The sequence below is a fragment of the Mastigoproctus giganteus genome, chromosome 14 (assembly GCF_048544385.1).
Source record: "Mastigoproctus giganteus isolate SK-2022 chromosome 14, ASM4854438v1, whole genome shotgun sequence".
NCBI lineage: Eukaryota > Metazoa > Arthropoda > Arachnida > Uropygi > Thelyphonidae > Mastigoproctus > Mastigoproctus giganteus.
This window is the reverse complement of record NC_143588.1, coordinates 33,486,780-33,512,872: the sequence shown is the minus strand read 5'-3', so window position 1 is coordinate 33,512,872 and position 26,093 is coordinate 33,486,780. Positions and strand designations below refer to the sequence as shown.

At 39.9% G+C, this 26,093-nt stretch overlaps 1 protein-coding gene across 1 annotated transcript in view; it reads right to left on the bottom strand.

The window, feature by feature from the left end:
- Positions 1 to 26,093, bottom strand: part of LOC150075056 (band 3 anion transport protein-like) — a 934,629-nt gene that overhangs the window by 46,235 nt on the left and 862,301 nt on the right. Inside the window, exons 23-24 of the mRNA XM_090388866.1 lie at positions 20,160 to 20,413; positions 17,596 to 17,765 (exon numbers count right to left, since the gene is read on the bottom strand). Coding sequence (XP_090244992.1) covers positions 17,596 to 17,765; positions 20,160 to 20,413 — 424 coding nt within the window. The remainder of the gene's footprint in view (positions 1 to 17,595; positions 17,766 to 20,159; positions 20,414 to 26,093) is intronic.

Genomic DNA, 26,093 nt, shown 5'->3' with positions numbered 1-26,093 from the left:
TCCAAAATTTAACCAACGATAGCAAGGTTGAATTTCTGTCTTGTTTATAGTATGGGCATTCAATGAGAATCTGTTTCACAGTCAAATTTAGAGAACAATGTGGACACTGTGATGGATCATCTCCTGTGAGTAAATAAAGGTGAGTCAAATGTGTATGGTCTATTCTTGCTCTTGAAAGGAGTACTTCTTCTCTTGATGAATGGACACGGGAATGCCAAATTCTAGGATTCTGTTTAAATTGAAAAAGTTTGTTATTTGTTTGAGAGTGCCAGAGTGCGGTCCATTTTGTTAGGCATGCACCATGAATGATTTGTGGATAGTCTGATGCTGGAACAGGGATATTGGTTAAATCTAAGATAGTTGGATTTTTTGCAGCTTTATCAGCCAGTTCATTACAGAAATTCCAGAATGTGCCGGAATCCAGCAGAAGGTGATCAGTTGGTGGCACTCTTTAATCTGCAGAAATAATCTTCTAATTTCATTTAGAAAAGGGTGAACTTTATCTGAGGAGTTAGATAATGCCATAATTGAGCTGAGGGAGTCAGTGTAAATGACAAATTTTAATTGAGCAGTCAGAACAGAGATTTTCTAAGGCTAGTTTGATTGCATATAATTCTGCTGAGAAGATGCTGAATTCAGGTGGAAGGGATGCTGAAATAGTGGTATTTAGGAAAACTTCTGCTGCTCCAAATTTAGAGCCATCTGTATAAATTGGAGAAAAATCAAAATATCTGTGAGTGTGACTTGCATGAAGTTGTTTCACATTTGATGCTTGAAGAACATTTTTTCCCCACTGGCAAAGGTAAGTGTCACAGGTGGATAGAGGAGTAAGAGTCCATGGTGGTGGAGTGCACGTTACTACCTCTTGTACAGAATGAATGGGAAAATTCCAAACCTGCATCAGTTCAAGATGGCGAAGACCAGCTGGTTTTACTATACTAGGCTTAATTCTGTAGAGGTTTTCTAATGGTGGATTAAATAGGTATGACTGAATTGGATGCGAGGCACAACTTTGTATTTTGACAGCATACTTCAGTAGCAGTGTTTTCCTAAGAGTTAAAGGGCACTCATGAGCGTCAATGTAGAGGCTATGTGCTGGTGATGTTCTGAAAGCCCCAACGGCAATCCTCAAGACTGTGCTGAACTGGTTCAAGCCAGTGCAAAGCACTTGCTCTGGCAGAATCATAGACAGGAGCACCATAACCGAGATGGGATCAGATTAATGCCCTGTATAACCAAAGTAGGGAGGTGCGATCTGCACCCCATGTTAGGGCGGATAAAGTTCTGAGTATATTTAACTTTTTTAAACAGGAAGTACGTACATTTTTAATATGGTCTAAAAAACTTAATTTGTTGTCAAGGATTAATCCTAGAAATCTGATGTTAGTAGTGACTGGGATGGAGACGTTAGAAATTTGAAGTTCAGGATCCAGATGGAGTTTGTGTTGTCTACAAAAATGGATAGCAACTGTTTTCTGTTGTGAGAGACGATAGCCGTTAAGGTTGGCCCATTGTTGTATTTTATTTAGTGATATCTGAAGCTGCCTTTCAATAGATCTCATGTTTTGGGAATGGCAAGAGATGGAAAGGTCATCCGTATAAAGGTACGTCTCAACTGTGTTTGGAAGCTGTTTAGTGATGGAATCGATTCTAAGAGCAAAAAGAGTGGCACTCAGTACAGATCCCTGAGGAACACCTTCTTCCTGAATGAAAGTTGTAGAGAGGTCATTTTGGTATTTTACTTGAAACGATCTAGTCTGTAGATTTGGATTTGGATTTTGATTTTATTGGCGCAAAAACGACTAAGGTTATACTGCGCCAAGAAAAGATTAAAATATCAACAAAGATAAATTCTGGTAACCTTTAAAAAGGTTACCTCGTCAAACTGTTATTTATATATATATATATATATATAAGGCAGTATAAGTTTAAAAGTAAATTATCCAATTTATATATGTGTGTATATATTAATAGCTTATAAAAACTTAAAAACTGCTGACATGTGGTCGTTGTCTAAAATCTGACTGAGTGTATAAGGCTTAGTCGGATGAGTAAAAATGGTAAAATATATATTGCGAACATGGGTAAAATTAACGAAATCTATTAAAATATGCTTTAATGATAAAATGGTGTCGCACGACTCGCACATAGGAGGGTCACCTGACCTCAGCAGAAACGAATGTGACAGATGACTGTCCTATGCGGAGTCGAGCAAGAACAACTTCCTCGCTCTGATTCCTGCACAGACTGGACTGCCATGTTTCTATTACAGGCTTTATTTGGTATAATTTATTTGTTCTCTCTATGCCATTGGGAATATATCTTGTTGCATATTATTTGCCTGTAGTCTGTATAGGGGACTGACAGGCAAAAGTTATTAGTGGGAGCTGCCAATCTGGCTGCAGGGTCAGCCAAATCATTTCTCCTTATCCCAATGTGGCTAGGAATCCAGCAGAAGCGGATATCAAACTTGTATTCATGAAGAGAATCTACCTTCTGCTGAACCCAATAGAGAGAGAACTGGATGACAGTTGTGTCTCAAAGATAATAAAGCCTGTAATACACTCAAAGAATCAGAACATATTATTGACCTTTGGCATTGACAAGTTCAAATGTGATCCAAGGCTAACTCTATAGCATGCAGCTCTGCAGTGTATATGTTGGATTCAGGAAGAATCTGCTGAGATATTATAGTGTCCGGAAAGACAACAGCAGATCCTACAAACGATTCAGACTTCGAGCCGTCTGTGTAAACAGGCAGGAAGTCGGAGTGATTAGCTTGGTTGCAGAATAGAGCTGCTGGTAGACAGATGATGGAGTGTCAGACTTCACCCATTTCTTAAGGGAAAAGCCGCACGATGGGGTATGAGCATGCCAGGGTGGAAGAGTTTCTTTTGGTGTTTGTGCAACCTTGTTTGCCATGATGTTAACTCTCTGAGTAGCTCTTGGACACAAATACCAAAAGGTCGGTTGGCAGTCTGACGGATATTATACAAGTTTTCCCAACATGGCTCAAAAACAGATGTTCACGTAGGATGGTCTGGCAGGGATTTAAACTTTAAAGCATAGTTTAAAGACAACTGCTTACGTTGAAGGGATAACGGTGGTTCATTTGCTTCGACATATAAGCTCTTGACAGGAGATGTTCGAAATGCTCCAGTAGCGATACGGATAGCCTGATGGTGGACAGGGTCCAGCCATCGAAGGACACTGTCTCTGGCTGAGGAGTATACCTGGGTCCCGTAGTCTAATTTGGATCATACAAGTGCACAAAAAATACGTAGTAGGGTGCACCTGTCTGCTCCCCAATGCGTAGAGGAGAGAGAGCGAATAATATTTAGTCCCCTCGTGCATTTTGTACGAAGTTGACGAATATGTTCTAGAAAGGTCAACTTTTTATCAAACACAAGTCCCAAGAATTTTGTGTCTGACACTACTGGAATAGCATTTTGTCCAAGCTTTAATTCAGGTTCAGGATGAAGATTACGCTTACGACAAAAGTGTACACAAACGGTCTTCTCCGGCGAGAACCTGAAGCCATTAGCAAGTGCCCAGGAATTAAGGTGATTGATGGCTTGTTGCAGTTGTCTTTCAATAACCCTCATGTTGCATGACTGATAAAATATGCTAAAGTCATCAACATAGAGGGCACTATTTACCGTTGGAGGAAGTTGTTCTGTGATGGAATTTACTTTGATGGCGAAAAGCATGATACTTAAAACTGATCCTTGTGGTACTCCCTCCTCTTGGCTAAAGGAACGAGAGAGTGAGGATCCCACACAAACTTGGAAAGATCGATTGGCTAGAAAGTTTTTAATAAAAATGGGGAGATGCCCTCTAAGACCAAGGCTATGCAAATCTTTTAAGATGCCAAATCTCCAAGTTGTGTCATACGCTTTTCCATGTCAAAGAACACAGACACCAAATGTTCACGTTTTAGGAAAGCATCCCGGATGGATGTTTCCAGTCTAATTAAGTGATCAAGAGTTGATCTATTTTTTTGGAAGCCGCACTGGATGCTGGAGAGAAGATCATTCGATTCTAAATACCACATTAACTGAAAATTAACCATTCTCTCCAGAATTTTGCACAGACAGCTAGTCAGAGCTATAGGATGGTAATTAGTAGCGAGTTTAGGATCCTTTCCTGGCTTCGCAAAGGCAAGTGCCATGCGCCAGGAATCTGGAAATTGCTCTTTTATATAGATTCTGTTATACAGAACAAGCAGGTGATCCATAGATGTAGGTGAGAGATGTTTAAGCATTTCATAATGGATGCCATCTGGTCCAACAGCACTTGCCTTGGAATGGTAGAGAGCTCTTTTTAGTTCCTGCAGAGTGAAAGGCACGTTGTAGGGAAAAAGGCCTTTCGATGTGAAATTTAGTGCCTATTTTTCTCTTTTATGCTTCAGGACCAGGAACTCTGGGGAATAGGATGATATCCCAGAGATGTTTGAAAATGTTTCCCCAAGAGCATTGGCTATTGCAGTGGGCTCTGCTATAGTGCATCCATTATAGTCTAGGATCAATGAAGGGTGGGATGTATATTTTCCCTTCATTTTTCAGATTTTATCCCAGACTACCTTAGAGTTGGTAGACTAGTTAATAGATGATGTAAAACGGATCCATGATTCCTTTTGACTCTGACGGCGAATGTAGTGTGCTTTGGCTCGTGCACGCTTGAAGGCTATTAGGTTAACAGTGGTAGGATATCGGCGGAATATCCCCCATGCTTTGTTTTGAGCCTTTTTTGCTTCTGTGCATTGTGAATTCCACCAAGGTTTGGGAAATGGTGGAAACCGGGCAGATGTTTTTGGAACAGCATTCGCAGTTGCTTGGACAATAATTTCTGTGATGTACGTTACTGCATCATTGATTGGCTCCTGACTGATGGTACTGAGGTCAAAATTTGTCTGATGTTGGAAGGCAGTCCAGTCAGCCTGATCAGTCTTCCACTGTGGTAACCTGAAAGGAAGACATGATCTTCCACTGTGTAACGAGGTTATCACAGGGAAGTGATCACTTCCGTATGGGTTCGCCTCCACTTCCCCAGTGAGTGAAGGGAGTAGAGAAGGGGAGCAGATAGAGAGATCAATGTCAGAAAAAGTACGGGTAGGCATGTGGAAGAAGGTGTTTGTTCCAGTATTTAGAAGGGAAAGTCATTGTCATTTAGCATACGCTCTATGACTCGTCCCTTTCCATTGATGTTAGCACTACCCCACAGGGTGTTATGTCCATTAAAATCCCCGAGAAGTAAGAAAGTGGGAGGCAATTGCGTTACAAGATCATCAAGGTCTTCCTGGGAGATGTCAGTCCCAGGTAGCAAATAAATAGAGCACACGGTTAATAAAAATCCCACTGTAAGGCAAATTGCAACAGCCTCTATGCTGGTTGTAAATAGCAAGGGCTGAACTGGGGTCTGGTTGCCTACAAGGATAGCCACTCCTCCATGAGCAGGACCATCCAAAATTCTGTCCTTATGAAAAATTGTGATGTTATGCATGGTGGGGGTCATCATTTGCCTTTAGATAAGTCTCCTGCAAGCAAAAGCAAACTGGCTCGTGTTTATGCAGGAGGGCCTTGATGTCATCAGCAGTTCGCCAGAATCCACAACAATTCCATTGTAGGAATTTAGCCATTATTTTGGCTTGGTGGGTCCATCAGGCGGCTTCCGAGGTGCTGAGGGCTTACTTTTGTCAGTCTTGGATTTATCTTTTTTTGGGGAAGTGTGGACACTGTCCCGTGTCCATTTCTTTTAGGAGATGAGACGTGATGTAATCTGTCACATCATCAATAGGCTGAAGACGAATTTCTTCCTCGTCGAAAGAGATTAATGACTGAAATTTTGCCCAGTTTGCTCGGGCAAATGTCCATTTCCTGCAGGGTTTAGTTAAAGGAGCCTGTGCTATCAATAACTTGTATACGATTGGGAAGTGATCACTGCCCATATGATCATTTATAACAAACCACTCTATGGTCGGGTCCAGTACTGGTGTACAAATGGAGAGATCTATTTCTGATGTATATCCAGTTGGGAGCTGAATGTGAGTGTGCGAACCAGTATTCAGTATGGCAAGGTTTAGTGCATCTAAAAGGCTTTCAATGAGTCGACCCCATGTAGCTAATTTAGAAGCACCCCATAGGGGGTTGTGCCCATTAAAGTTGCCTAATATATAGAAAGGTGGAGGTATCTGTATGAAGAGGTCTTCAAGTTCTTTTAAACAATAAGTATGGTTTAGCTGTAAGTAGATTGAGACTAGTGTTATTGCAATATGGAGAGTTATATGGACAGCAACAACTTCTATTTCAGTTTGAAGTGGGATGTGCTTAGTTGGGATCTTTGAATTTATCAGGATTGCTACACCACCATGGGCAGCATTTGCTATATTGCGATCTCTTCGATAAAGGCAGTAGTTCTTTATCGAAGGAGAAATTTGCGAGGTTAAGTAAGTTTCTTGAAGACAAAGAGCAACTGGAGAATACTGGTTAATTCGATTATGGATATCATCAGTGTTGCAACGAAAGCCTCTGCAGTTCCATTGTACAATGAAGGCGATTATTTGTGTTTAATTGTTGGAGATGTATCTGACTGTTTTTTGAATGTGACTGGCTTATGAAGTTCCAATTTTTGTTTGTCTTTTTTTTAGGAAAACTGGCCAACCAGTGTCCATTTCTTCTTCATCGGCATGAATTTCTAAAATCGGATCTTCCTGTATAGATGTGCCATCTGTGTCCATGGTTGTGTCTCGAATATTTTTCATTATATAATACATGGTGCGGTGGCATTCATTGAAGGAGGAGATTCCGCTGGTATTGTAAGAGAAGTATTATTTGCTTGGTCTGAGAGTTTGGGTTGTTGTTTACATACATTTGGTTTTTCCTCAGAGATGACAGTTCTAGCCCAATCTGAAATTGAATTATTAGTAGGAAGAGTGACATTAGTTTGAGTAGAGACTGTTTGGTATTTTTTAACTCCATTAGCATAGGAAATATTTTTATTCATAGTAGGTGCCACTAGTCTTCTCGCTTCTGGGTAACTGACTTTATTCTCGACCTTGTATTTTACTATTTGTTTCTCAGTTTTCCATTTGGCTCTCTGTCATCTAACTTCTCCACTAATGCCGGTGTCCCCCAAGGTTCAGTTCTTTCTCCCACTCTTTTCCTCTTGTATATTAATGACCTTCTTCCATTGACTGGAAATCCTATCCATAGTTTTGCTGATGATACCACATTGCATTCCACTTTCCATTTTGAGAAACCTTGTCCTGCTCAATCAGCTTCAACTTCTCGAAAATCTGCTACCAATTCCTTAAATGCTGATCTTCAGGTAATTCTCCAGTGGGGCAAAGACAACCTAGTTGATTTCAACCCTTCTAAAACTCAGTCTTGTCTTATATCTCGCAAAAGGATTCTTCTGCTCCTATGCTTATCTTTAGTGACACTCCGATTTCTAGGCAAAATGATATATCTCTTTCCTTGACTTCTAATCTCTCTTGGCACAAGCACATTAGAAATATCACTTCCTCTGCATCTAAAAAACTTGGTTTTCTCTTTCGCCCTCGGCGTTACTTTTCTTCCAACAGCTGCTCACTGTGTATAAATCGCAAATCCACCCTGCCATGGAATATTGTTCCCACATCTGGGGTGGTGCCCCCAAAACCTCTCTCAGGCTTCTTGATTCCATTTAGAAAAGGGAAGTTAGGTTAATTAATGATTCATCTCTAACAGAGTCTCTCCACTCGCTTTCCCATAGACGTACTGTTTCTGCTGCATGCCTCTTCTACAGATACTTCCATAGGCACTGTACTTCTGAATTGGCTTCTATAATTCATGCTCTCTCTTTCAAAACAATCCGAACACGTGCCGCCACCAGCCAACATTCATTTGCTGTCCAACTTGAAACTCACAGAACCAACTTTTCATCTTCCTCGTTCATTCATTCAACAGCTGTTTTCTGGAACAACCTTCCTTAATACATATTTCCTGAAAATTACAGTCTACAGAAGTTCAAGTTCAGTGTCAACAAATATCTTCTTTCGTCTTTGTTTATCAATGATATGATGAATGTATATTAGGCTTAATATTTAACTTTGCAGATGATACAAAGGTTGGCAGGGTGGTTAACAACAGTCATCACAGTGAGCTACTGCAACAGAATGAATGAAAATTGGTCGATAGGCTGAGAAATTGCAATTGAAGCATGTTACCCATGTGCAAGGTACTGCACATGGGTAACAGAAACCCCAGAGTAATTTATCAACTGTGTGGTACTACACTCTAGGTAGTGGAAAATGAAAAAGTCCTGGGTATAATTGGGCAGTCAGACATGAAATTCTCTGAGCAGTGCAGAAACCCTAGGCACCCCCGTAGCCAGGTGGGCAGGAGCAGCAGTGAGTAGCACATGCTTCTTGATTAGACCGGGGTTCGAGCCTGTGACCACCAAATACGGAGGATGCGGAAAGGTCAGAGAATGACCATCGCATATCCCTGGAGAAATATGGCCTTAGTTGCTAATGCTCCTAAAAACCAAATAACAACAAAACAAACAAGTAGAAACACTGTCAGGATAGCCCACGGTGTTTTGCCAATGATACTTTGTTAGCAGGGATAAGGAGGTGTTATCCCTTTGTATAAGACCATGGTTAGGTCACATCTTTAGTACTGTACACAGGTCTGGAGCCTCACTTTATATAAGGATGTTGAAACGGGTGCAGAGAAGGCCAACCAGATTGTTGAAGGGAATAAAAGGATACTCTTACCTAGAAAGGCATCTGCCTGGAGATCTGATTGAAGTGTTTAAAGCTGTGAATCGACTGAGTAAGCTGAATGCTAATGGTATTCTTCCACTTGCTGAGACTACACACAAAAGGGAATAAACTAAAGTTGAGGAAGGATGGTTAGAGGACAGATGTGCAGAAGTTTGCCTTCACGCAGCAGGTTGTTGAGTGTTGGAAGAGGCTTCCATCAGTTGTTGCGGATTTTTTTATATAAATATAAATTTTTTTGGCTGATGCTATAGAAACTTGCTTTCTTGCATCATATGTCATTACTACCACTACTACTTTGGTTGCAAGATAGATGTACAGAAATCTGCCTTCAACCAGCAGTTGGTTGATTGTTGTAACAAGCTTTTATCTGTTGTTGTATAAGTGAGTCATTTTAAATAAATTCAAAGAAAAACTACACAAATTCTTGGAGGGTATGAATGGGTTAAGTGTGTAGATTTTTATTTTTTTGGCTGATGCTATATAAGCTTCATTTCTTGCATCATTTGCTACTACTACTTCTAAAAATGCAAGCTTGTTTAGAAGGCCTTTAAGCCAAACACAACTAAAAGCCTTGAAAGTTTCACAGGCAACTACTTGAATTTTAGCAAATGCTTCCATTGAATCTGTTCAGAGAAGAGTATCAAAAGCAAAGATATCATATTAGCAGTTTGACACAGACAGAATCCATATTGGCAATCACTGATCAAAGAGAAAGTTTTGAGAAAGTGTAATAGTTGGCAGTTGATGATGAATGGATGTCAGATGAACTAATGAGGCATATGGCAGAGAAGAAAAATGCATGGGATACATACAAATTAACACGTGACACAGAAGCCTATGATAGATACAAGTTGATCTGTAACCAAGTTATTAGGCAGGCGAAGGCAGATTATGAGAAATCCTTGGCAAGGGATGCGAAGAAAAACAGCAAAGAGTTCTTTACTTATGTAAACTCTAGAAGGAAGGGGAAGATTCAGATTGGTCCACTTGATATCGATGGGTCAACTGTTGATGATCCTGCTCAGGTAGCTAACAAACTAAATGAATATTTTGCATCGACATTCACACATGAGGAGTTATTCAGCGAGGGGAATGCCAGAGGTGTATTCAATTCTGGCAGTAAGCTAGAGAATCTTGTAATAACTGAGAGTAAAGTGGAGGAGAAATTGTTCAAGATAAACACAAGAAAGGCACCTGGGGTGGATGGGATCTACCCAGTTATATTAAAGGAGGCAGCAATGGAAGTAAGCAAACCCTTAGCCATAATTATGAGAGCTTCCTTGGACTCAGGGGAGGTACCCATGGACTGGAGATGTGCAAATGTGACCCCAATTCACAAAGGAGGATCAAAGGCTGACACAAGTAATTATAGACCTGTGAGTTTAACTTCTATTCCCGGAAAATTAATGGAGGCACCAGTTAAAGAAGCACTGCAGGATCATCTAGAGAAGACTTCAGTTATAGCTCGGACACAGCATGGTTTTGTTAAGGGGAAGTCTTGCCTGACCAATTTGATTGGATACTATGATGCAGTCACAAAAGAACTGGATGCAGGGAATAACTTTGATATTATATACTTGGATCTTATAAAGGCTTTTGATACTGTTTCACGTGGAAGACTGCTATACAAATTGGAGAGGTATGGCATTAAGGGTAATTTGCTACAATGGATAAAGGGATGGTTGAGTGGAGACAACAGAGAGTGGTAATCAACGGACACTGCTCATCGTGGACTAATGTTATTAGTGGAGTCCCTCAGGGTTCAGTGTTGGGTCCATTGTTGTTTTCTCTATTTATAAATGATACTGATGATGGTATATCAAACTTAATGTCGAAGTTTGCAGATGATACAAAGGCTGGCAGGGTTGTTAAGGACACTACTGACGCTATGCTGCTGCAACAGGATCTGGAAAGTTGAGCAGGTGGGCTGAGAGGTGGCAAATGAAGTTTAACATTGACAAATGTAAAGTACTACATATGGGAAACAGCAACCCCAGAGCAACGTATCAACTCTGTGGTACTACACTGACAGTGGTAGAGAATGAAAGGGACTTGGGGGTGGTTGTGCAGGCAGATATGAAGTTCTCTGAGCAGTGCAGACGGGCTGCAAGAGTAGCTCATGGTGTATTGTCAATGATATATAGGAATTTTTCTAGCAGGGATAAGGAGGTGATTATTCCCTTGTATAAGGGAATGGTCAGGCCACACCTAGAGTACTGTATACAGGAATGGAGGCCTCATTTCAAGAAGGATGTAGAGCTGCTGGAACAAGTACAGAGAAGGGCAACAAGATTAGTGAATGGAACAAAGGGGTGCTCTTACAAAGAAAGGCTTAAGTTTTGCGAATTACAGTGTCTGGAGACTAGGCACCGGCGAGGTGATCTGATAGAGGTGTACAAAGCCTTGAATGGTTTGAGCATGCTCAATGCTAATGGAATTCTTCCTCTTGCTCAGAATAATCACCTGAGAGGGCATAAATTCAAATTGAGGAAAAAGAGATGTAGGATAGACGTGCGGAAATTTGCCTTTCGCCAGCGGGTGGTTGGTTGGTGGAACAGACTTCCATCCCTTGTCGTGGAAGTTGATAGCCTAAATAAGTTTAAGGCTCAGCTGGACAGGTATTTTGAACGAACAGAGGGGTGAAGTGGAAGTGGTTATTTTTTATTATTTTTTTTTTTATTTTATTTTATATTTTTTATTTATTTTTTTATTTTTGGCTAATGCTGCGTAAGCTTGCTTTCTTGCATCAAATGCCGCTACTAATTTCTCTATTACTTTGTAAAGAACAAAGGGAAGTGCCATGGGGCAGTATAACTGGGAGGGGAGGGAGCTGGCTGGATATGAGTAAACACTCTTAGGAACTGGTTGGATATGAGTAAATCTTGATGCAGAAGGAAAAACACAAATGGAATAAAAGTACAAAAAAGGTGACACAAAACAGTAGCAAGCTCTGAAGCACAGGTTTTAAAAACATGTGAAAAAAACAAAATCAGGACTCAGAGACTCCTTAGCAGATTGTTCAGAATTCCTCTAATGTTCTTGTGTTGGAAAAGCAGGTTGGCATTGAGTGGAATGTGTTATGGTGTGGTAGGATTTAATTTACTAATATCGTCAATGCTTAGAAGAAAAGTAGATTCCTAATAAATCAGCTTTATCTTTAGCTGAGGATGCAACAGAATCAGACTGTAACAGAGAAGGACTTAAGACTGGGCAAAAATTATGTCCAATAGTTTTAGCCTGAGACCAGAGGCCTGACAACCATCGAGCCAAGAAGCATGTGTCTTACTCATAGCCTATTCGAAATCAGTTTGAATTGATTATTAACATTTTTTTTTTACAATTGTTGCAAAGCTGAGTGAGTTGGAAAATGAAGCTGGAGATCTGGATACAAACTAAGGGTAGCATTAGCATTAGTAGAGGCATTTGATGCAAGAAAGCAAGCTTATGCAGCATCAGCCAAAAAAAAAAAAAAAAAAAAAACCCACTTCCACTTCACCCCTCTGTTCGTTCAAAATACCTGTCCAGCTGAGCCTTAAACTTATTTAGGCTATCAACCTCCACCACAAGGGATGGAAGTCTGTTCCACCAACCAACTACCCGCTGGCTAAAGGCAAATTTCCGCACGTCTATCCTACATCTGTCTTTCCTCAATTTGAATTTATGCCCTCTCAGGTGATTTTTCTGAGATAGAGGAAGAATCCCATCAGCATTGAGCATGCTTAAACCATTCAAGGCTTTATACACCTCTATCAGATCACCTCGCTGGTGCCTAGTCTCCAGACACTGTAATTTGCAAAACTTAAGCCTTTCTTCGTAAGAGCACCCCTTTGTTCCATTCAATAATCTTGTTGCCCTTCTCTGTACTCGTTCCAGCAGCTCTACATCCTTCTTGAAATGAGGCCTCCAGACCTGTATACAGTACTCTAGGTGTGGCCTGACCATTGCCTTATACAATGGAATAATCACCTCCTTATCCCTGCTGGAAAAATTCCTGTATATCATTGACAACACTCCATGAGCTACTCTTGCAGCCCGTCTGCACTGCTCCCTTCATATCTGCCTGCACAACCACCCCCAAGTCCCTTTCATTCTCTACCACTGTCAGTGTAGTACCACAGAGTTGATACGTTGCTCTGGGGTTGCTGTTTCCCATGTGTAGTACTTTACATTTGTCAATGTTAAACTTCATTTGCCACCTCTCAGCCCATCTGCTCAACCTTTCCAGATCCTGTTGCAGCAGCATAGTGTCAGTAGTGTCCTTGACAACCCTGCCAACCTTCGTATCGTCTGCAAACTTGGACATTAAGCTTGATATGCCATCATCAATATCATTTATAAATACAGAAAACAATAATGGACCCAACACTGAGCCCTGAGGTACTCCACTAATAACATTAGTCCACGATGAGCAGTGTCCATTGATTACCACTCTGTGTCTTCTCCCCCTCAACCACCCCTTTATCCATAGCAGCAATTTGCCTCCAATGTCACACTGCTCCAATTTGTGTAGCAGTCTTCCATGTGCAACAGTATCAAAAGCCTTTCTAAGATCCAAGTATATAATATCAAAGTTATTCCCTGCATCCAGTTCTTTTGTGACTGCATCATAGTATCCAATCAAGTTGGTCAGGCAAGACTTCCCCTTAACAAAACCATGCTGTGTCTGAGCTATAACTGAAGTCTTGTCTAAATGATTCTGCAGTGCTTCTTTAACCAGTGCCTCCATTAATTTTCCTGGAACAGAAGTTAAGCTCACAGGTCTATAATTACTTGTGTCAACCTTTGATCCTCCTTTGTGAATTGGGGTCACATTTGCACATTTCCAGTCTATGGGTACCTCCCCCGAGTCCAAGGAAGCTCTCATAATTATGGCTAAGGGTTTGCTTACTTCCTTTGCTGCCTCCTTTAATATAACTGGATAGATCCCATCCACCCCGGGTGCCTTTCTTGTGTTTATCTTCAACAGTTTCTCCTCCACTTTACTCCCAGTTATTTCAAGATTCTGTAGCTTACTGCTAGAGTTGAATACACCTCTGGCATTCCCCTTGCTGAATAACTCCTCATGTGTGAATGTCGATGCAAAATATTCATTTAGTTTGTTAGCTACCTGAGCAGGTTCATCAACAGTTGACCCATCAATATCAAGTGGACCAATCTGATTCATCCCCTTCCTTCTAGAGTTTACATAAGTAAAGAACTCTTTGCTGTTTTTCTTTGCATCCCTTGCCAAGGATTTCTCGTAATCTGCCTTCGCCTGCCTAACCTCCTTTGTAACTTGGTTGCATATCAACTTGTATCTATCATAGGATTCTGTGTCATGTGTTAATTTGTAAGTATCCCATGCATTTTTCTTCTCCGCCATATGCCTCATTAGTTCATCTGACATCCATTTTGGCCTAAACCTTGAACAATATTTCTTAGTTGGTATGTAAAGCCTAGTAGCTTCCAAGATAAGTTCTTTGAATGCTTCCCATTTTGAATTTGCTGTTGGTAACATCATCAGTTGGTCCCACTGTATAGAATTTAAATACTGTCTCAGTCCATCGTAGTCGCCTTTACGGAAGCAATAACCCTTCCCTTTACCCCTAATGGTAGTTACCTCTTTGAGTAAATCCCACTTCAGCACACTGTGATCACTGCCACCTAGTGGTTCATTTATCTGCAGATTCTTAATGCATGAAGAATCACTGCTGATAATCAAATCAAGAGTATTACTCCCTCTAGTTGCCTCCCAAACATGCTGATGTAGAAAACAATCATCCAATAAATCCACAAAAGCCCTGCTAGTGCGTGAGTAACCAGCCCCCAAATTCCAGTCAATATCTGGGAAATTAAAATCTCCCATTATAAGACTCTCTGATTTACTGGCCCACTCTATTTCCCTGTACAGTTCCTTATTATACTCATCAGAGTCATTAGGCCTATAGCACACTCCTACTCTCAATTTTGATCTCCCAATGCTTATGTCACACCAAACTGACTCAACACTGCACTGTCCAGCGATGTCGACTGGCTTCACTTCCTTGGTTTTTATGTGTTTCTTACCTAATAGCATAACCCCTCCCCCCTTCCTATCCTGTCTATCCTTTCTGTAGACGTTGTACTCCTCAAATTGCAGTTCTGCATCCCTTATATCTGTGTGACACCACGTCTCTGATATCCCAACAATATCTGCCTTTGATGTTTTGAGCAATACCTCAAATTCATCAAATTTATTTACTAAACTCCTAGCATTGGTGTACACACAAGTATACCTGCACCTGTTTCTATTCTTAGCTACCCTAACACAACCCATGTGTTTACTTGTACCGCAATGGCTCCCAGCAGTCTCTGAAATACCATGCATCTTGTTTTTCAGGCTTCTGCTCATTCTAATAGAAGCAGTGCAAGAATCTCTTTCACCTCTGCCAGTGGCTACTGTCAATCTATTGGTCTTTGTCTCCCCCCAAGCTAGCAGTTTTCCGACCCACCTAACACTGCCTCGATAGCATCAGCAAATATTCTTGCACCCTTTCTATTTAAGTGTATCCCATCCCTGTAGAAGCAATCTCTCCTGTTAACAAGTACAGTCCAGGCTGAAAAAAATTCTACCCCTTGAGCCTTGCACAATCTTTCTAGGGCCGAATTGATCGACAAGGCTCTCATCATATACTCCCTCCTATCGTGTCTGGGCAGAATTGCAGACACTTTCAAATTCAACCCTAATTCTCGGCTTTTGTTCAGCAGTGACCTGTACTTGTTAAGTAATTCTGCCGGTCTCCTACTCTTAATATTATTAGTGCCAACGTGTACAACTATATCACCTTTTCTTATCTTATCAGCCTTAGTACATATAACAGAAAACCAAGATTTAGATGGACTGCTACAGAAACCTTTCCATAGATCTCACACAATTGGTTGTATCCTATAACTGATGTTACCTGTTATTGGCTTGAATTTCACTGATACTTTACAGTTGGGCATCTTTTGTTTTAGTTAACATGAAGTCACTGCTCTTGTTTAGAATTTTAAGAGGAGGAAAAAAGTTTGTTGAGTGTTAAATGATAAAAAGAAAACAGTATATTTGCAAGAGTTAAAACTTACAGTGAATTTTAGGTCTGAGGGGAGTTCACTGATTGGCTTTTAGAACATTTTTGAAACTTTACTATCCCATAAAAACAATAATAAATCTTGTGTGAAAATATAGATCCAGAATGCCAAGTTTATCACTCTAATTTGTGGATTGGTAGAAAAACAGCAGTAGCAGTATAGTATGATATACCAAGGAACAGTATTTTTACTGATACATTTTTAATATAATGTAGAATATATACTTTCACAGAATGATTTAGAAGATTCCACTGTTGTAGCCTCGAAGCCAAAAGCTATGCCTTATTCTTTGGCAGTTTGAGATCCCTGATGAGGTCATTAAGCTTACTTCCTGTGATTTTATGTGGTTTAGAAGGATAAAGGTTAGGATAAAATGATGGATCCCTTGATGTAGACAGCTGCGTACTTCTTTGTGTATATCAAGTTGATATTCATCAGTGTCTTCATCTTCATCAGGATGTACAGCAAAATGGTTGGGGGGGAAGGGGTTCAGGAATAGGTAGTACTTGACCGTGAGGCATGGGATGAATTGCAGATGGTATATTTAGGTACATCACTGTCCACTTTTTCTTCATTGTCATCCCTTTGCAGACGATATAAAGATTGGCAGGGTTGTTAATGACACTAATGACAGTACGCTGCTGCAACAGGATCTAGAAAAGTAAGCAGATGGGCTGAGAGGTAGTAACTGAAGTTTAACATTGACAAATGTAAAGTACTGCGTATGGGAAGCAGTACTCCAAAGTAATGTATCAACTGTGTGGTACTACACCAACAGTGGTAGAGAATGAAAAGGACCTGGAGTAATTGTGCAGGCAGATATGAAGTTTTCTGAGAAGTGCAGACAGTCTGCAAGAGTAGCTCATGGTGTCTTGTCAATTATATACAGGAATTTTTCTAGCAGGGATAAGGAGGTGATTATTCCCTTGTACAAGGAAATGGTCAGGCCACACCTTGAGTACTGCATACAGGTCTGGCGGCCTCATTTTAGGAAGGATGTAGAACTGCTGGAGTGAGTGCAGAGAACGGCAACAAGATTATTGAATGGAACAAAGGGTTGCTCTTACGAAGAAACGCTTAAGGTTTGCAAATTACAGTGTTTGGAGGGTAGGGACCTGCGAGGTGATCTGACTGAGGTGTATAAAGCCTTGAATGGTTTGAGCATGCTCAATGCTGATAGGATTCTTCCTTTTGCTTAGAATAATCGCCTGAGAGGGCATAAATTCAAATTGAGGAAAGATAGTTGTAGGATAGATGTGCAGAAGTTTGCCTTTGGTCAGTGTGTGGTTGATTGCTGGAACAAACTTCCATCTGTCATTGTAGAAGTTGATAGCTTAAATAGATTCAAGGCAAAAATAGACAAACATTTGGAATGAGTGGATGGGTGAAATTAGAAGATTTGGGTTTTTTTTTTTTTTTTTTTTTTTGACTGATGCTATATAAGCTTGCTTTCTTGCATCATGTGCCTTTACTAATGCTAATGCTTTTCTAATAGGAGACACTATACATAACAGTCTGTGACATGATTTGTTGGTTGTGTTTGTAAAGCTGTGTTTATGTGTAAAGTCTATGCTATCTTGTCACAGGATAAGAACTTTAAGGAGAGTTCAAAATACATAACTTTTAAAGTAGTTAATATAAATTAAATCCTGGTGTTCAGCCAACAATTCAATCCTTGTAATAAATTTAATCCTAATGAATTCACCTAAGCTAAAATTGAGGCATATAGAAATAATAACCTTCTGCACATAAGGAACAACAGGATGATGTTTTACAGGAACAAACATTAACACTACACGATCGAAAAAGAGGACACCAGTCATAGATGATACTCCCATATATAAAAAGACTCCAAAGAGAACAGCCACTGGAACTTGCTGCAGTATTGGTGCCATTAAAACAGAGATACCTAGTAAAAACAATAATAATTGTCAATATAAAAAAAAAAATAAATAAAAATAAAGAATGTTTTAAAGAAACATTTTAACTTAAAATGTTTTTTTTTTTATTCTCTGAGGCAGCCACACTTGAGAAGCTAGCATAAGCATTTTAGAAGATATTGGTTAGTTAACTAACACTACACCAAACATGTTATTACCAGAAATGTGTCTGTTCAGATTTAAACATGCAATTTGTTTAATTTTTTACCAGTTTGCTCCCCAGTGGATTATGGATGAATATGATTCTGTTTGTATATACAATTTTTGGGTTTTAAAGGAGAGATAAATCCCATTTAATTAGTTATGTGACGACTGTTCAGGAAAGATCAGTAATAGTACAACATGTAGTGTAGAAAAAGTCATAAATCTCTTTTTTTTTCTAAATAATAAAATGCCAAGTACTGTGAATAACTCATCCATATTTTCAGAATAAATCAGAAACTCAAACAGACGTTTATATTCCACTTATTTTTCATAAAGCAGTTTTGCTGCAGCAGTCATTTAAATGACTGCTGCAGCAAAACAATGTTGATTTCAGCAAACTTTCCATTACTTTCCCATGTATATCATTCAATTGATGTGGAATTTATGGTAAATTCTTTCCTTCAGAAATCTCCAAATGAAGCCAGAAGGCATCCTACATCAGTTTATGGAAGGTCACTTTTTGGAAATGATCTGTATAACAGATAGGTCTTGCAGCATAAGTGGATCCATCCCACTACACCTATATAAAAAAAAAAAAAAAACACTCCAGAGGCCTTTATAGCTGGATTTGGAAATTCACAATCATTTCTCCTATTTATAAGCACTGAAATGATGTGTTCAAAAAGTTGTATAGTGCAATTCAAGTGGGAACTAATCTATAAAGCAAAAAAGACAAAGCATATTTGCAGTAATGAAATATAAGATCATGCTGGGTCAAATGTTACTGTCTGCAATTATGCCCAGAAATAACAGGAGGGAACATATGATAATAGACTCATTGATTAACTTACTGACAGACTTCAGAGATCTCAAAGGCTTATGGGGATATTTTTCTTAGCATAGGCTGCCCTACTATATACAGGGTGTTTCAAAAGTGATGGTCAATAATTTAAAGATGAACTGTAGAGACTACAATATGCAAAAAAAGCCTAATAAACCTGGGTCCTTAAGTGAATCGTTTTTGAGATATTGCACATTTCTAGTTGGGATCCGCCACTAACAAGGTGAACTGTACAGAGTTGGGATCCACCACTGACTTGTCTGTTTAAGTTAGGTTATGCTCATTCTCTCCCTTTCCCCTCTCTCAATGCTCTGAGACGTGGCAGGCATACTAGTACTTGTCAAAGGATAGTCAACATGGAAAGAGGTTACGGCAATGAAGAGTATGCAGACATGTATTTCATGTATGGAAAAGCCAACGGCAGTGCACTTGAGGCTGCATGTTTGTACCAAGGAGCATTTCCCCTGCGGAAGGCAGCCCAATAGGCACACATTCATCAGGGTATGTCAATGCCTTAGAGAACTTGGGTGCTTTGCACATGGAGTATGAGCAGGTAGGCCCAGAAGCATAATACCTGATGTTGAGGAAAGGGTGTTAGAAAGAACATCCTGTAATATGTAACATCTGTAAAATCCTGTAGTGTTGAAACCAAAAATTAAAACTGTATTATCTTATGTTTAATAAAACCACCCTTAGCAAAGGCTTCACAGCTTTTTGCTAAACTAGTGCTCCCATAGTCAGTGGCGGATCTTAATAGAAAATATGCATTATCTCGAAAACGGTTCATTTGCAGCCCAATGTTCAATGGGACTTTTTTGCTTATTTTAGTTTGAACTTTTCACCTTTAAATTATTGACCATCATTTTTGAAACACCCTGTATAATGAATTAAGTCAAGATGGTGCAAGAAAGCTCAAGGTTTTTGCTTACTAACAAAAAAAACAAAGCCGCATGTGTACCTTGTCACTTAACCCATTCAGCAAACTGAATTAATTTTCATAAAGTTTAATTAATTAATTTTATTTATTTTCATAAAGTTTGCTGAATAGGTAAACAACATCAAACACATTCACCAACTATGACTTTTGCTAAAGGTTTGATCTGGAGTCTTTGGGGTTACTATGTTTAGGTTTTAGGTTTCCTATCACTTTTCAAGGTCATAGAAGGGTAGAGAAAAAATAAAGCCTCCAATCCATTTTGAAACAAATGTGATATTATATAGTATTATACATGCTTTCAGAATGTGAGTTACAAAAGAAATCCTTGTTGTATTTTTATCCTAATAAATCTCATTTAACAAATTAATTTTCATTTACAAAAACTGAAAATAAATAAATTAACAAATATATGTATATTTAAATTTAATCTAAAATACATACCTATGAAAAGGGCAACAAGAAATGTGGATAACCTTTGCTCTTTGACTTCGACAATATGAGGTGATTCCCCTGGTGCATGTGTCCTACTCATAACTGTGACACTAATGACATGAGAAACGGAGCGCACAGTTGCAGCTGACATCCAAGGACCTCCGAGCAAGGCACAGCCTATTTGCATGTAACCAATTAGAAGAAGATCTAGATGAAAACCTGAGCCTTTCTTCAGTTTTCTTTCCTTTTTACATATGATCAATCTGGGAAAAAAAAAATATATATATATATATATATATATTCATTACCACTACTCATTATTATCATTATTAGCCATATGGTGCAAGGAAGTTTGAGGCTTATGCTGCACCAGCCAAAAGAAAAAATTCCAAAGTTACCCTGAGAGAGAGAGAGAGAGAGAGAGAGAGAGAGAGAGAGAGAGAGAGAGAAGTAGAAAGGAATCACCAAGAAAGAGAAGAATGATGATATCCAGCTCAGGACCCTGCCAAGCCCATACTCATCAGGTATGAGCCCCTGGGGTTAATTATCAACATCAGAAGAGTTATTTAATATTATAAAACATTAGAATAACATATAATATTATACAGTATAGTACTTCAATTTGAATTCTTAAATAAGCAGAATTTTTTGATATTGCCAACTCCAACCTTCACAATGATGAGACTGTTAGTAACCCTGGGTTTAACTCCCATGTGCAAGTCCTGAAATATGGCATCTGGCACACTGTAGGTGACCACAGGTGCAAACCAACGTAAGCAGGAGGTCAAGGTGTGGCACCTATGCTACAAAGAGGAATGTCACACCTCGGTGTTACCAGGCAATACTACATGGTGGATATTTTCTGACAAGTGGTGGTATTGCGCTGGTTGATGACTCTCATCAACCGGTGCAATACCACCACTTTGCTTATTGGAAGCTCAAAGTGATGGAACCCACGTTTAGTCTCCAGAGCAAAGCTCCAACAAACCTTCCCCATCTCTTCCATCATGCAATATGATTGATGTGGTTATGATGGGCATCATGGAGAGATCCAATCTTCCTTACATTTCGAGGTTACAGCTCAAACAGAGTGTTCACAGGCCAGTCGCTAGATAGTCCACCAGACCGAACCTATTAGTAACTTTCTAGGAGGCTTCCAGATCAGCTACTGTATAATCTCACTACCTGAACTTTGCCAGATAGCGAGTGGATGGAGTCTGAGTAATGTGTATGCTGGGGGCATTGTTGAGGCCACGTTGTTTCAAGAAGCTGGATATATTCTTGCCACATGTATCAAAAAGTTTTTCATTACTTCATGCAGCATTCCCCCCACCTTTTCTTACTACTGAATACACCATGAATTGTCAAACAAATAGAACAAAGTTATTTGCGAAAAGATCTAAACCTCTCAGACACTTCCTTGTTCATTTCACAAATACACGTGGTCTCACTTCTAATCTCAATTTCCAATGTCCATTTCCACTTACAGTCTGCCAAACCCCATGCACTTTTCTGACAGAATCCCAGTTATCTGATGGTTCAACCACTGCTTATCTCAGTTGTCCAAGTTATTTGTTGTATGGTTCCTTTATCTTCAAAGGTGGTACTTGTGCATATGTCTGTTCGGAAATTCCCTGTTAGAGACAGTAATTTGGAATCTCCTATTATCGATTTTCTCTGGCTTAAAATCTCTCTACCACATTCCATAAAATTCATTTGTTGCCTCTATCATTCTCCCAACTCCACTAATCACTTGGAACTCTGAGTTCTGCTCTTTGAAACTTGACTTTCTCCATTCAACTTTTCTAACAGTGAGGTAATTTTCCTTTGGTGATTTTAATGTTCAAACTCCAGCTGGCTTCATTTTATAGTCACATGGACACAGCTGGTCGAGATGATGAGGCTTTTGCAATTACTAATGCTCTCACACAGATTTTTCATTTACCTATCAGAATAACAGACAGTCCTAACCACACAGCCAAAATGTATAATCTTTTTCTCAAAAACAACCATTTAAGTACACGGTTGAGAAAAGTGGCCCTCTAGGCACCTCAGACCACAACTTGGTGATGATCTTTTTAGCATTAGCATTTAGCATTAGTAGAGGCATTTGATGCAAGAAAGCAAGCTTATGCAGCATCAGCCAAAAAAAAAAATAAATAAATAAAAAAATAATAATAAATAAAAAAATAAAAATAAATAAATAAATAAAAAACAACCACTTCCACTTCACCCCTCTGTTCGTTCGAAATACCTGTCCAGCTGAGCCTTAAACTTATTTAGGCTATCAACTTCCACGACAAGGGATGGAAGTCTATTCCAGCAACCAACCACCCGCTGGCTAAAGGCAAATTTCCTCATGTCTATCCTACATCTGTCTTTCCTCAATTTGAATTTATGCCCTCTCAGGTGATTATTCTGAGCAAGAGGAAGAATCCCATCAGCATTGAGCATGCTCAAACCATTCAAGGCTTTATACACCTCTATCAGATCACCTCGCCGGTGCCTAGTCTCCAGACACTGTAATTTGCAAAACGTAAGCCTTTCTTCGTAAGAGCACCCCTTTGTTCCATTCACTAATCTTGTTGCCTTTCTGTGTACTCGTCCCAGCAGCTCTACATCCTTTCTGAAATGAGGCCTCCAGAACTGTATACAGTACTCTAGGTGCGGTCTGACCATTGCCTTATACAAGGGAATAATCACCTCCTTATCCCTGCTAGAAAAATTCCTATATATCATCGACAATACACCATGAGCTATTCTTGCAGCCCATCTGCACTGCTCAGAAAACTTCATATCTGCCTGCACAACCACCCCCAGGTCCTTTTCATTCTCTACCACTGTTGATACGTTGCTCTGGGGTTGCTGTTTCCCATATGTAGTACTTTACATTTGTCAATGTTAAACTTCATTTGCCACCTCTCAGCCCATCTGATCAACCTTTCCGGATCCTGTTGCAGTAGCATAGTGTCAGTAGTGTCCTTGACAACCCTGCCAACCTTCGTATCGTCTGCAAACTTGGACATTAAGCTTGATATACCATCATCAATATCATTTATAAATACAGAAAACAATAATGGACCCAATACTGAACCCTGAGGGACTCCACTAATAACATTAGTCCACGATGAGCAGTGTCCATTGATTACCACTCTCTGTCTTCTCCCCCTCAACCACCCCTTTATCCATAGCAGCAATTTGCCTCCAATGTCACACTGCTCCAATTTGTGTAGCAGTCTTCCATGTGCAACAGTATCAAAAGCCTTTCTAAGATCCAAGTATATAATATCAAAGTTATTCACTTCACCCAGTTCTTTTGTGACTGCATCATAGTATCCAATCAAATTGGTCAGGCAAGATTTCCCCTTAACAAAACCATGCTGTGTCTGAGCTATAACTGAAGTCTTGTCTAGATGATCCTGCAGTGCTTCTTTAACCAGTGCCTCCATTAATTTTCCTGGAACAGAAGTTAAACTAACAGTTCTATAATTACTTCTGTCGCCCTTTGATCCTCCTTTGTGAATGGGGTCACATTTGCACATCTCCAGTCCATGGGTACTTCCCCTGAGTCCAAGGAAGCTCTCATAATTATGGCTAAGGGTTTGCTTACTTCCTTTGCTGCTTCCTTTAATATAACTGGATAGATCCCATCCACTACAGGAGCCTTTCTTGTATTTATTTTCAACAATTTCTTCTCCACTTTACTCTCAGTTATTACAAGATTCTCTAGCTTACTGCCAGAGTTGAATACACCTCTAGCATTCCCCTCGCTGAATAACTCCTCGTGTGTGAATGTTGATGCAAAATATTCATTTAGTTTGTTAGCTACCCGAGCAGCATCATCAACAGTTGACCCATCGATATCAAGTGGACCAATCGGATTCATCCCTTTCCTTTTAGAGTTTACATAAGTAAAGAACTTTTTGCTGTTTTTCTTTGCATCCCTTGCCAAAGATTTCTCGTAATCTGCCTTCGCCTGCCTAACCTCCTTTGTAACTTGGCTACAGATCAACTTGTATCTATCATAGGCTTCTGTGTCACATGTCAATTTGTATGTATCCCATGCATTTTTCTTTTCTGCCATATGTCTCATTAGTTCATCTGACATCCACTTAGGCCTAAACCTTGAACAATATTTCTTAGTTGGTATATAAAGCCTAGCAGCTTCCAAGATAAGTTCTTTGAATGCTTCCCATTTTGAATTTGCTGTTCATAACATCATCAGTTGGTCCCACTGTATAGAATTTAAATACTGTCTCAGTCCATCGTAGTCGCCTTTACGAAAGCAATAACCCTTCCCTTTACCCCTAATGGTAGTTACCTCTTTGAGTAAATCCCACTTCAGCATACTGTGATCACTGCCACTTAGTGGTTCCTTTATCTGCAGATTCTTAATGCATGAAGAATCACTATAGATAATCAGATCAAGAGTATTACTCCCTCTAATTGCCTCCCGAACATGTTGATGTAGAACACAATCATCCATTAAATCCACAAAAGCTTTGCTAGTGTGTGAGTGACCAACCCACAAATTCCAGTGAATATCTGGGAAATTAAAATCCTCCATTATAAGACTCTCTGATTTACTGGCCCACTCTATTTCCCTGTCCAATTTCTTATTATACTCATCAGAGTCATTAGGCCTATAGCACACTCCTACTCTCATTTTTGATCTCCCATTGCTAATGTCACACCAAACTGACTCGACACTGCAGTGTCCAGCGATGTCAACTCGCTTTACTTCCTTGGATTTTATGTGTTTCTTAACTAATAGCATAACCCCTCCTCTCTTCCTATCCTGTCTATCCTTTCTGTAGATATTGTACTCCCCAAATTCCAGTTCTGCATTCCTTATATCTGTGTGACACCACGTCTCTGAAATCCCCACAATATCTGCCTTTGATGTTTTGAGCAATACCTCAAATTCATCAAATTTATTTACTAAACTCCTAGCATTGGTGTACACGCAAGTATACATGCACCTGTTCTTTTTCTTAGCTACCCTAACACAACCTATGTGTTTATTTGTACCCCAATGATTCCCAGCAGTCTCTGAATATTTCAGAAACTGCTGGGAATCACTGGGGTACAAATCTTATTTCCCAGGCTGCGGCTCATTCCAATAGAAGCAGTGCAAGAATCACTTTCACCTCTGCCAGTGGCTACTGTTAATCTATTAGTCCTTGTATCCCCCCAATCTAGCAGTTTTCCGACCCACCTAACACTGCCTTGATAGCATCAGCAAGCATTCTTGCACCCTTTCTATTTAAGTGTATCCCATCCCTGTAGAAGCAGTCTCTCCTGTTAACAAGTACAGACCAGGCTGAAAAAAATTCTACCCCTTGAGCCTTGCACTATCCTTCCAGGGCCGAATTGATCGACAGGGCTCTCATCATATACTCCCTCCTATCGTGTCTGGGCAGAATTGCAGACACTTTCAAATTCAACCCTAATTCACGGCTTTTTTTTCAACAGTGACCTGTACTTGTTAAGTAATTCCGCCGGTCTCCTACTCTTAATATCATTAGTGTCAACATGAACAACTATATCACCTTTTGTGCCCTTAAAAGATGATATCCGCTCTACAACGTCATCAACCTTTGCTCCTGGCAGACATACCCTGGTCCTGTTCCACCTATCCTTTTTACAAATCATGTTTCCCGTTTCCCTGACAATAGAGTCACCAATAACTACTAGTTCCTTTGGGACCAGCGCATTCTGCCTTGGGGGCTGCCACTGTGTTGCGTGATGACCAAGTGCAAGCTCTGGCATTGGTGTGGACAGCTGAGAGCTTGATGGGCCCCTCACTTTTAATCCTTTGAGGGCATCCACCCTGTCCTTCAAGCTCTCATATAGGCCCATAACAATGCTGAGTTGTCCCCTGATTTCCTTACACTCCTTGCATTGCGCACACAAAAAGACATCCCCCATGGCAGTATCATG